The 13,180-nt window shown below is 41.8% G+C and overlaps 1 protein-coding gene across 1 annotated transcript; it reads right to left on the reverse strand.

The window, feature by feature from the left end:
* Nucleotides 1-1,518: 1,518 nt before the first annotated feature.
* Nucleotides 1,519-3,499, reverse strand: LOC307081901 (uncharacterized protein). The gene is made up of 4 exons (XM_079745271.1): nt 3,437-3,499; nt 2,571-2,879; nt 2,192-2,290; nt 1,519-1,962 (listed from the first exon to the last, which is right to left on the reverse strand). The coding sequence occupies exons 1-4, from the start codon at nt 3,483-3,485 to the stop codon at nt 1,715-1,717; spliced, it is 705 nt and encodes a 234-aa protein (XP_079601397.1). The 5' UTR covers nt 3,486-3,499; the 3' UTR covers nt 1,519-1,714.
* Nucleotides 3,500-13,180: the final 9,681 nt, after the last annotated feature.

Below are 13,180 nucleotides of genomic sequence, written 5' to 3' on the forward strand. Positions count from 1 at the left end.
GGAGGGTCAAGATCCTGCTGCGGCTGCCAGCGCAGGGGCCATGTTTTGGGAAGACTTCGATGAGAGGGTAGCAAACACCAGCGCTTCCACTTCATCCAATTCTGCCACATCAAGCATCTCAACTGCTGCCATGATGGAGATACGGGCCTACCTTGCAGAGCCACTCCTACCCCGCACATCAGACCCTCTGGCATGGTGGAGGATGTGCTCTCCAGTATTTAAAAGTCTGTGTGAAGTGATGAAGACAAGACTGTGCATTGTGGCCACATCTGTGCCCTCTGAGAGAATTTTCTCAAAGACTGGGCAGATCATCACTGACAGACGGAACAGGCTCAGCCCCTCCAAGGTCCGCGAGCTTGTGTTTCTCAATGCCAACTTGCCTTAGAGCAGGCCTTAAACTGCTTAATATACTTGTGTTACTTTTACTTAATTGTGCAATATTGTTGTTGGTTTGGATTGGGTTTATAAGTGTGTTTATAAATAAATACTTTTGAAAATTATATCAACATATTGATTTTGTGTTATACTCTGCCATAAAATATAATAATAATAACAAATGTATTAACAATAATAATAAGACACAATAAATGCACCATGTAACACTTTAAGGAACTTATTTATTTATACTTTTTGTCTTACTTAATTGTCTTACTAATTGTCAAAATGAGGATACAGGACACAAGTCACTTTATTGTGGTGTTTTTGCTTTCCTAGGTTTTCACATGGTTTGAATTGCTTGTGACATTGTGTGTATTCAGCAGCTCAGCTGAAGCAAACCATGTTGCCTTCAGTGTTAAGCGTTAAGAACTGCAGCCTTTTTTACAACGCCCACAAGGGGGCTACAGCGCCACCCGCTGTAAAAATGAACGAAATGAACGAAATGACTCAAAAAAAGATTCGTTCAGTTAACTGACCGAGAGTTAAAGATCCGATTCAGTAAAAAGAGTCGAACTTCCCAACACTAACACACACTGCAGGTACCCAGGTACCGAGTGCAACCTAGGTTGCAGGAAAAACGTGGACTGGATTTCAGTGATGTGGGCATGCTCTATATGAACAAGTGGAATGGACTCGATAACGACGCACTGACTGACTCTCTACCGCTTCCATAAGGGAAACTAAGATTTATGATCACATTGAAGTTAATAATTACTGGTTATATGATTATTTATCTAAACTCAAATTCTCGCCACATTATATTGAATTTGCCAGCACTTTTTTGTAAAAAAATAAAAAAATAAAAAAAAGAAAATAATTATAAATGAACATAAAATTATTTAGGGGGGCTTAAGAATATTTTAGGGGGGCTGAAGCCCCCCTAAAATACGCCTAATGACGCCACTGACTCGACACTATACATTCAGTTTTATTCAAAATAATATATTTCGTACAGCTGAATCCAAGCACCCTCACATAGCCTACATAGAAGTGATTTCACAGATTCAGATTTCAGGAGTATTGAGTCATGTTAATCTTTATTTGTGTTTTTATTTAACATTGGGAAGGGTTATAGACATAATTAAAATAACAATTCAATAATTAACATGAAAGCAGATGTGATGTAAAGCATAATAAAATATGTAATGTCGGCATAGCCAAAATTTCCGCCTGAATGTCCAAATAGAATGAATGCTGAATCATCAGAACATAGGGGGCCAATGACTTTGCCTTTCAGAAGCCACGATGGGAGTGTCAGTAAAAAGGGTGAAAATGTCTACGCGTCCTTCTGGGTGTTGACAGCTCTCAGGGCCTCGTCCTGGACGAGGCCCTGAGGCCCTGTGTGGACGCTCAGGGGCTGAGCGTCCACACACTCGTCCACATTGGTCTCCAGCGTCCGCCTGGGGCCTGGAGCCACCCTGACCGCCCCGTATTCCACCTCACTCTCCCCCTGCTCTCTCCGCTGCCCCTGACGCTGGAGCACAGAGACGTCTGCGTAGGTTACATCTTCCGCTTCTGTGGTGTCTGTGGAGAGGGGAGAGGCACGAATGGAGAGGAAGAGCAAATGAGGAAATGAGAGAAAAGAACGCCAAACAAAAATAATTATTGTTATTATTGAAGTACCGCCTTCAGAATGACCTCAAACTCTGGTCAGCGTTCCGTTCCATTCCAGTGTTCGACCGTAACGTTAGTGCGACATTATACTGTACATTATACTGTACATTGTTAAGGACGCAGCAAAGGGGCTTCATACCTTTTGAGGTTTTGTGTTTTTTTGCGCAGTAGACTCCCAATGCTACTATCAGGAGCAGTGCCATCGCTGACAGGGAACCAGCTATTATAAGGACGAGCCCTGTGACAAAAGTATGGCACAGTGAGCAACGATATGAACAATATTTATAAATAAATATGACTATATATATATATATGCGTTTTTATTTTAATATCTATGGGCTAGTCTGCTTGCCCATTATATTGAAGTTGAATGATCCCAAAGCTGCCCCAGAGCATAAGGTATTGGTGTCTGTGCACCCACTGTGATATGTGTGCCATCAGATGTGCAGTTTACATATGAACCAATTACCAATAGTTACCAATAACTACTGCTACTGAAATAAGATATAGTTACTCACCTTGAATGGTTAAATCATATTTTGTATATGCTAATTGCTTCCCATCTGCATCATGTACTTCCATTGAGTATTTACCAGTGTCATTCATGTTGACGTCCTTTATAGTAAATATTCCAGTATTGACATTAAATGAATATCTCCGGTTTGTTGTCTCACTGCCGTTGTCAACAATAACATTGTTTTTCTTCAGTCTGTAGATATCCTTTTGTGTGGTCTTAGTAGGCAGCAGGACCTCCACGGTTCCTCCCAGATAGCCAGAGCACTGGGTCGTGATGTGTGGCTGTGTGGCGTTGCAGAAGGTCTTCACACCTGGAGGTTTACAGAGGAGGATAAAACATCACAGGAGATATATCTCACTGAGATACACAGACCACCTCTCACTATTGCTGTAAGAACTGTCTTATTACCATTACTATAAGAGGGGTGGACATGTTGAATACAATGGGTGCCATTGTAGAGAGGAACATTATACTCATATATATTGAAGGTTGAAAAAATTAATATTTCATGAAATGTTGGATTTGATATACAGAATTTTCATATGATTGTCATGAAAATACCCTACCCTACCCAGAATCCACTCGATAATATGTGGTAATACTGTTGTGTTTTGCAATTACAAAGGAGAAGTCACATTGTGGGGAAATCAAAAAGCAAAAGGCAGAGTGATGATTATTAATGATATTCAGCAATAAATGGACTCAATTTATTCCCAATTAACATACGATAAAAGCTAAATTGGTTCAACCCAACAAATGTTGGAATGACACTCATTATGTTTAAACCAATAAAATCAAAACTATAGCTGACTAAATTACATCGAATACATTAAGATTTAAAACAGTAATAATGCATAAAGATCTCACCATCAGCCACACCAATTAGTAACAGCAGCACAGCCCCCATGTTGAGCATCTCGACCTCAGTGTGGTCTCAGTGGAGTCCAGGACTTGATAACAGAAACACACACCCCAGCCTATATGAGACACACGTCATTACAAAAGTGGAAGTTGTGCAACCACTGAACAAACTTTATACTCAACACAACTGAACTAAAAAGAAAATTCCCTTACTAGGATGAAAAGGTTAAACTGTACTGTGATACTGGGCATCTTCAGAGATCCCATAATAATCTTACAATCCCTAAAATCAATAATTATTAATAGAAAGAAATTAGGAAATCAATTATGAATTCATGTTCAAATCTAAGTCAAATGTTATAAAAGATTTTGAAGGACAGTGAGGAGGGCAGGGTGTTGGAGTCCCAGCCCAAAGGTTCAGGGTCCAAACACCACTGCCAGAAGCCCTACCTCCCTACTTATTAATATGACTCGGTAAAAAGAATCAGAGTAAGTCACTTTAGAGCAGTGATTCTTAACCATAGGGCCGCGGCCCAAACTTGGGCCGCCAACGCCCCCTAGAGGGCAGCGAAAAACTTTCAGTTTTGCACCTGTGGGCCGCAAGGGCCGCGGGACTTTGTAGATTATCAAGTGAAGACAGAGATATGTTATGCATGAGACGCTCAGTAACTTACAATGCCGTTTTCAACCACGCGGTGGCGGTAATGCATCACGCAGTTGTTTAGGTCCTAAACAACTGCGTGATGCATTACCGCCACCGCGAACTTTAGGAAGCGCGAATACACAGAGAAGAAGAGTCTTCTTCGCTCGCTGCGGCAAATATGGATACGTTTTTTAAAAGAAAACATGACGACGAACATCCTGACCCCTCCAACCAAAAGACAGTTTTTGCGGAAATACAATGTCGACTTCATTAAATACGGTTTCGTAAATGGAGGAACAGAGGCAGTGCCAAAAGCCCAGTGTGTGGATTGTGGGCTAATGCTGTCCAACGAAGCCCTCAAGCCCTCAAAACTACAGCGGCATCTAGAGACCAAGCACCCGATGCTCGTGGGAAAGCCGGTGGATTATTTTAAGAGGAAGGAGAGTGGACTGCAGATGCAGAAAAGGTCTGTCGTGTCACTGACGAGCAACTCTAAATGTGCATTGAAAGCGAGCTACCTCGTAGCCAGACGTGTTGCGCAGACTAAGAAGGCATTCACCATAGCGGAGGAGTTGGTTCTGCCTGCCGCTGTTGATATGTGCCGTGAGATGATCGGAGAGGCCGCTGCAAAAAAGCTGCTGACCATCCCACTCTCAAACGACACTGTGAGTCACCGTATCGCAGACATGGCCTCAGACATACAGCATCAACTTATAGAAAGAATAAAAAGTAGCCCTTTTCTTTTCTTTGCAACTAGACGAGTCCACGGATGTCACGAATGCTGCACTGCTGCTAGTTTTTGTTTGCTATCGCTGGGACAGTAGTTTGCACGAAGACATACTGTTTTGTGGAGAGCTACCAAAACGCACTACGGCTCAGGAATGTTTCCGCTGCATGGATAACTACTTCACTGAGAACGGCCTGGACTGGCAGAACTGCGTCGGGGTGTGCAGCGACGGTGCAGCATCAATGACTGGCAGGCATCATGGTGTCATTAGACAGATACTTGATCGTGCACCAGAAGCTAAATGGAGACACTGTTTTCTCCACCGCGAAAGCCTTGCAGCAAAAAAGATGTCACCAGATCTCCACCAGGTGATGGATGTAAGTGTGAAAACCATAAAATTTATTAAAAACAATGCAGTGAACTCCAGATGTTTTGCTAAGCTTTGTGAGGGCATAGAAGCAGATCATGTCCAGCTGCTATATCACAGTGAAGTGAGATGGCTCTCAAGAGGACTTGTCCTCAAACTTTGTTTGTTTTCTAGTTTCACTCTTTCATCTTTTGATCTCTTGATCTTATCAACAAGGATTCAATTCAATGTGAAGAATGAAAATAAATCTGCAAACAAGAATCGAAGGCATTCTTCATGTTCATGAATAGAAGAGAGTTTAGCTCACTGTCTAGTTGGAGTTAGCACACCTCAGCGAGGACAGTACATTTAGGTAGAAAAAATGCCAAGGCAAAGGAACGTGGTCAATTTTCACCAAAAATGCAGTGGCGGAGGTTAGCCTTTACGGGGCAGTATTGCATTGTAAACGTGTTATGGTCCAACCCAGTCTCACGGAAATACGTAACACTGTCACGTCACGTCATTTAGGCTGAATCCAAATTCATTGATCATTGCTACCCCTCATTGCTCAACCCTAACTCTAACTTTTAAGCCGATCCCCTACCCGTACCCTTCTTCCCCTACCAAATGGGACAACCCTACCCTGTGACGTCATCGGTAGACCCTACCCTGTGACGTCATCATTAGTCAACTCGAAGTGCTCGACCCCCAACCTCCCCGTGACTCCCTAGCAGATAACCAGACACCTGGTGATGCTACAAGGGACAGACTGGCTGCCATTGTCTCGGGCAACGAGCAAGCCCCATTGTAAAGATGTTTATATATATATATTATGTATTTTGTAATTGGCTTGTTTAAATAAAAGATTTTTTTAATACTACAATCTGTAATATACCATTTATTTTGAATGTCACTTAGCTACATGTTAAAGGTGGTATTAGATAGGAATCGGTTAAGAACAAGAACACTTCAAAGAAGAAACACTTCGTTTACATAAAGAAATAAATATAAAAACCTACGATTCCATGGTCCCTATACCATATACAGTGGGGCCAAAAAGTATTTAGTCAGCCACCAATTGTGCAAGTTCTCCCACTTAAAAAGATGAGAGAGGCCTGTAATTTTCATCATAGGTATACCTCAGCTATGAGAGACAAAATGAAAAAAAAAAATCTAGAAAATCACATTGTCTGATTTTTAAAGAATTTATTTGCAAATTATGGTGGAAAATAAGTATTTGGTCAATAACAAAAGGTCATCTCAATACTTTGTTACATGCCCTTTGTTGGCAATGACAGAGGTCAAACGTTTTCTGTAAGTCTTTACAAGGTTTTCACACACTGCTGCTGGTATTTTGGCCCATTCCTCCATGCAGATCTCCTCTAGAGCAATGATGTTTTTGGGCCTTCGCTGGGCAACACAGACTTTCAACTCCCTCCAAAGATTTTCTATGGGGTTGAGATCTGGAGACTGGCTAGGCCACTCCAGGACCTTGAAATGCTTCTTACGAAGCCACTCCTTCGTTGCCCAGGCGGTGTGTTTGGGGTCATTGTCATGCTGAAAGACCCAGCCACGTTTCATCTTCAGTGCCCTTGCTGATGGAAGGAGGTTTTCACTCAAAATCTCACGATACATGGCCCCATTCATTCTTTCCGTCACACGTATCAGACGTCCTGGTCCCTTGGCAGAAAAACAGCCCCAAAGCATGATGTTTCCACCCCCATGCTTCACTGTAGGTATGGTGTTCTTTGGATGCAACTCAGCATTCTTTCTCCTCCAAACACGACGAGTTGAGTTTTTACCAAAACGTTCTATTTTGGTTTCATCTGACCATATGACATTCTCCTAATCCTGTTCTGGATCATCCAAATGCTCTCTAGCAAACTTCGAACGGGCCCGGACATGCACTGGCTTTAGCAGGGGGACACGTCTGGCACTGCAGGATTTGAGTCCCTGGCGGCGTAGTGTGTTAGTGATGGAAGCCTTTGTTACTTTGGTCCCAGCTCTCTGGAGGTCATTCACTAGGTCCCCCCGTGTGGCTCTGGGATTTTTGTTCACCGTTCTTGTGATCATTTTGACCCCACAGGATGAGATCTTGCGTGGAGCCCCAGATCGAGGGAGATTATCAGTGGTCTTGTATGTATTCCATTTCCTAATAATTGCTCCCACAGTTGATTTCTTCACACTAAGCTGCTTACCTATTGCAGATTCAGACTTCCCAGGCTGGTGAAGGTCTACAATTGTGTTTCTGGTGTCCTTTGACAGCTCTTTGGTCTTGGCCATAGTGGAGTTTGGAGTGTGACTGTTTGAGGTTGTGGACAGGTGTCTTTTATACTGATAAGGAGTTCAAACATGTGCCATTGATACAGGTAAACAGCCTCTTAAAGAAGAAGAAGTTACAGGTCTGTGACAGCCAGTAATCTTGCTGGTTTGTCGGTGACCAAATACCGTATTTTCCGCACTATAAGGCGCACTTAAAAGCCGGTAATTTTCTCAAAAAACGACAGTGCGCCTTATAATCCGGAGCGCCTTATATATGGATCAATTGGTTAATTGGTTGATCCATACTGGTTGTAAACGGCGCTCTGTCAAAATGTTTCAGTATGAAAAAACAATAAAAACAATTTAATAATAATAATAAAATGTTTCACTACGACTACGATAAAGCCACACCACTTGCAGCATTACGGCTTTCGTAGTCAGTGCACACAGCATTTTACTGCGCTTACTCACAGTCCCACACCACGTCACGTATAAAGACTCCAAAATGGCACCTTCCAAGAGACACGCTTACGACGCAGAGTTCAAGCTCAAGGCTGTCAGTCACGCAGTAGAACATGGGAATAGAGCAGCAGCGAGAGAATTCAACATTAATGAATCAATGGTACGGAAGTGGAGGACGCAAGAAGATGACCTGCGCCAAGTAAAAAAAACTAAACAGAGTTTCCGAGGGAACAAAGCAAGATGGCCACAGTTAGAGGACAAACTCGAACAGTGGGTTGTTGAACAGAGAGCAGCAAGTAGAAGTGTCTCTACAGTCACTATTCGAATGAAGGCAACAGCGCTAGCACGGGAAATGAACATCGATGAATTTCGAGGCGGTCCTTCTTGGTGCTTTCGTTTTATGAAAAGACGTAAACTCTCCATCCGCAGACGAACTACCGCCTACCGTCTCTCCATCTAGTGGATGCATAACGCATCCCCAGTCAAACGTTTGACTGCAGTATCTTCTATGCTATGCGCCTTATAATCCGGTGCGCCCTATTTATGAAAAAAGTTCTAAAATAGGTCATTCATTGAAGGTGCGCCTTATAATCCGGTGCGCGTTATAGTGCGGGAAATACGGTACTTATTTTCCACCATAATTTGCAAATAAATTCTTAAAAAATCAGACAATGTGATTTTCTGGATTTTTTTTTTCATTTTGTCTCTCATAGCTGAGGTTTACCTATGATGAAAATTACAGGCCTCTCTTGTCTTTTTAAGTGGGAGAACTTGCACAATTGGTGGCTGACTAAATACTTTTTTGCCCCACTGTATATATTTGAAGGTAGGCAATGTCTCTTTTATAGAAGGCTTATTTAAATTAATAGAAAATGAATACGTTAACGTTAAATGAATATTAACTGTATCTATCAGATTGATTCATATCTCATCGAATCGCACCGGATCGTTAGAACATTGAATCGAATCGCATCGTTCCATATTAACGATGCGATTCGATATCAATCGTTCCATATTAAAATGTATCATCCCTGAATCGTATCGTAGCACATGTATCTAGATACGTATCGGATCGTTCTTTAAAAGAGAGATGCACACCCCTAATAAATATCATACAAACAAGCACCAGTGATATAATGGAACTAATTTTGCACGTTACAAAAAGGCATAAACCGTCACATTTTATCAATAACTTGGTCGGTTTTGAACCATCAGTGGATGGTTAATCTCTCTATCTTCCTGGGGGTTTTAGGGATGCCAATGCAGAAGCGGTGCTTGAGGTGATGGAGGGATGGGCTCTGTGATGGCAGCGGCCTCAAGGATCCCCTGAAAGAAAACATAACAAATAGCAAATAAGAAGGAATTATAACTGGGTTATATGGCCACATGTTGTGCACAATATATAATGATTGATAGATAGATAGATATTTCTACCAAAATAAATGAAAAATACACTGGTTTATAAAAAGAAACAACATCACATTGATCCACCATTCTCCAGGCTAATAAGCATTTTTTAAACGAATTATTGCATTCCTTGGCAGGGGATCAATGCTTATCTTCAAACTGGACTCCCTAGAACATGGAACATATGGATATCATACGACATGAGCCCGCGGCCGGCCTGCCGCGGAGGCCCCGGCGTGATTATTAACATAGAAAACACTTACATTTGTGGTTTTCCATCCTGTTGCAAAATTTCGCCCGCCATCTTGCCCCGGATTTTTCTAGATTTTCCATTTTCTCGCAAGGTATTGTGGGAGCAAGTCAGAACTGGAGTGTGCCCATCGAAAATCTCAATTTTGAGAAAACCCATTTATGCTACCTTTAAATGGGTTTTCACCCTGGCCTTCTGCTTTAAAAATGTTTAATTTTCCCACAATTTCATAGAAAAGCCAAATGTCCACAGTCTCAACCCATTTTGCCTATATGACTATTTTGTTATTGTATAACTACCATACGGCTATCATGAGGTGGATACCATTAACCGTGCACATTTTCAGATCTGTAAGAAAGCCTTTCATTCTCTTGTGAAATGTGTGCTTGGAGTTTTCTTGATGTTGTGTGCTTATCAATGGACATTTTCATAATGTAAATGAAGCTTCATGCAGTTCAGGAATGTCAGTGGCTCAAAGGGATAACGACGTGTACTGGTGATCCTTATGTTGAGAGTTCGAATCCTGATTAGAGCATTATGAACAAGCTGAACGTGACATTGTCATTGCCATTCATTTAAGAAACACAACATTGAACAGCACCTGAAATTCATCAGGCAATCAACATTCCGGCTCATTAGTTTCCAAGAATCGGACTGCCAAGACACAGTATGGCATTAAGGGGAACTTCTTCGTTAGCCATTTTTCCTTCATAATTAACTGTCATATTTATGTTTCTTCCGTTAGTGTTCTTGACTACAAATGTTTAATTTCCCTAGAATTTTAAAGATTTTTCAAGTAAATGCTTTGAAGAAAGCCCTTAATTCACTTGATAAATGTGTGCTTTGAGTTTTCTGGATGTTGTGTGCTTATCAATAGACATTTTGACTATTTGAATGAGGCTGCACTTCCCTTAAATATGACAATTATGTTATATTTATATATCTTCCATTAGTGTGTTCTTGACTTTTGATTTTGCTTGGACCCCGTTAATCACCGCTTGCGGTTATATATTTTTTTGTATTTGTACCACGTAGGTCATTTTAATGTCAATTTTAAATGCTCTTACACACTTGATCACATTGCTAATTTATTCCGGTCACCAATTTATACATTGCATGGTCTTGCTGTGCGTGCAATACAATGTAAGGTTTGCTAAAGAGGCTAATGTAGCTAACAATAAACAACGACTAGCCAATTTCATGCCACAATCAGAAAGACGAACAGGAACGCTATGAATGCTCCGAGACCGGAAATGAGGTCAAACGTGCAACTCGGAAGGCTGGCGTCCGAGGATTCAGGAACACACCATAAGCTTTCCCCAAATGCGCCATTCCGATGTCTGTCGCTTTAATGCAAATGAGGAGGAGAGAGGCGGGTCAAGGAGGAGGGTGGGGGTGTGGCCCTGAGCAGCTTTTGGCCAGGGTACCATGCGCTCTGTTTACAGTGGATGTATCGCAATGGCGAGGTGTACACAGCCTTTGGCCGTGTTCTGTAAATATTCTAGAACACTCCGGGTGCTCCGGTGGGAGTCCTGGAGCTCTATATCTAAATTATATCATATTATGCATAGATATCTATATCATATATATTATCACGGCCAAGCTGTGTGCGCCTCCAGACAATATTATGAATCTCAAACAACTGCGTCGGGTTCTCCGACGCCTCTGGTTCTTCCACTTCCACTTCAATCTGAAGTAGACTGAACCGCGACATGGAGGAGAAAGGGATTGTTGCCCGTGATTGTTGCCCGCCGGAGCCCCGCTGCCCGCTGCCGAGGCACCACCGCAGCGGGGCTCCGGCGGGGGACAATCGCGGTCAATCCCTCTCCTCCATGGGGCGGTTCATGGAGCCTACTTCAGGGAGTCAAAGTCAAAGTTCCTTTACCCCCAATTCCTTCACAACCATGGCTGAGATAACCCCCACTACGAGTCTCGTTGTGGAAATACCAGAGAGATGTCAGAGAACCCAACGTGTTATGCACCATAACACCAACAGTGGAACAGTTATCCAAATAACAAAGAAGTGTACAACACTTGCGTTACAGTGTGTGTATTCACACACACACACACACACACACACACACACACGTGCTGCTCGCGCGGTCGTAGCTCATTGGGCAAAGAAGTGAAAGGGGAGGTAGCATGTCCCCGTTTGACGACATATGGGGAAAATTTCCAAAACGGCACATCTGAGCTTTGTTTTTTCAAAGGCAGAGCAGGATAGCTAGTGCTTATTTTACACCTAACGCCATTTCTAGCCACTGGGGGACCATAAGCTAGGGGAAATCATATTAATGTTAGAAAACCTCACAAAGTGAAATTTTCATGCCATAGGACCTTTAAAAATAACATTTACTATATTTTAAGAAAAGTACAAAGTGGCAAATAAAAAATATCTTAACACAGTAATTGCTCTAACAGAAAATATGCGCTATCCTAATTAAAAAAATAAATCAACAGCAATAGCATCAGCAGAAATTGTCCCATATAATAAGGCGTGGAAAACTGTTGCATTTTGTTGACTATCAATAACACTAATCTTTTCCTGGGTTAAAGGAAACTATCATTCATTAACTAACAAAGGCCTCCTGTCAATAATTACAGATTTTATTTAAATTAGTAAAAGCCCTCTATAAGCTTGGTTCTGCTAACTATAATTGGTGTATGTTGGTCAACTTGCTTCTCCTCAAAGTTTAAATATCTTCAATATCTTACCGTTTCGTAATAAATATAATAGAGAGAGAGAGAGAGAGAGAGAGAGAGAGAGAGAGAGAGAGAGAGAGAGAGAGAGAGAGAGAGAGAGAGAGAGAGAGCGATAGATAGATAGATAGATAGATAGATAGATAGATAGATAGATAGATAGATAGATAGATAGATAGATAGATAGATACATAGATAGATAGATAGATTCTCGGAAATCTTTTAGCGATACGATTTCCGAGAATCAAAACGAAACAAAGCCATAAAAAAATACGAGTGCAAAACAATGACGTCAGACGGTTGTTTCCTAGGCGCCGGACGCCGAGTGCAGAGCTGAGGGGGGCGTGTGGCGCGGCCGTCCGGTCACACGCTCGTTCGCGAAGAATGACAACGCAGCACTGGATTAATATAGTTGTTTAGTTCATCTGTGATGTCGTTTGCCGTGTGCACTAAATAGAATTTGAGTCACGGGCGACCAAAATATGAATGACCCTTTTAAACACACGACTGAACAAGTACAAGTCCGGTGTTCCAAAATGTATTCTGGGATGTAGAATATCACAGCGTTATATATAGATCATGCCCTGACCTCTCAGGTTTTCTTGCATGTTTACCATTTACCTCTTTATGGACGCAGGAATTTGATCTGTTGAATTATCCAATCGACCACAATATTCTATTCCGAAATTATGCAAGCATCATCAGAGCACAGAGTGTGCCTGAAAATGTTCAGGTGTATTCAGGTGAAGGTTTTTTCCACTATTATTTTCTCGGTGAAAATTCGGTTAAGAGTTACGTAATTTGAAAAAAGCACACCACCCAATTTAAGGAATGTGCTTTTCTTTCGAAAAACCCGTGCGCAAAATCAACAGCACGAGGGCTGCGCGTTTTGCACCCGGGATTGTTTTTATCAGGACACTATAAAGTTGACACCCCAGCAACATGCAGTATGC

This window comes from Pollachius pollachius (assembly GCF_949987615.1).
Source record: "Pollachius pollachius genome assembly, chromosome: 10".
Classification (NCBI taxonomy): domain Eukaryota; kingdom Metazoa; phylum Chordata; class Actinopteri; order Gadiformes; family Gadidae; genus Pollachius; species Pollachius pollachius.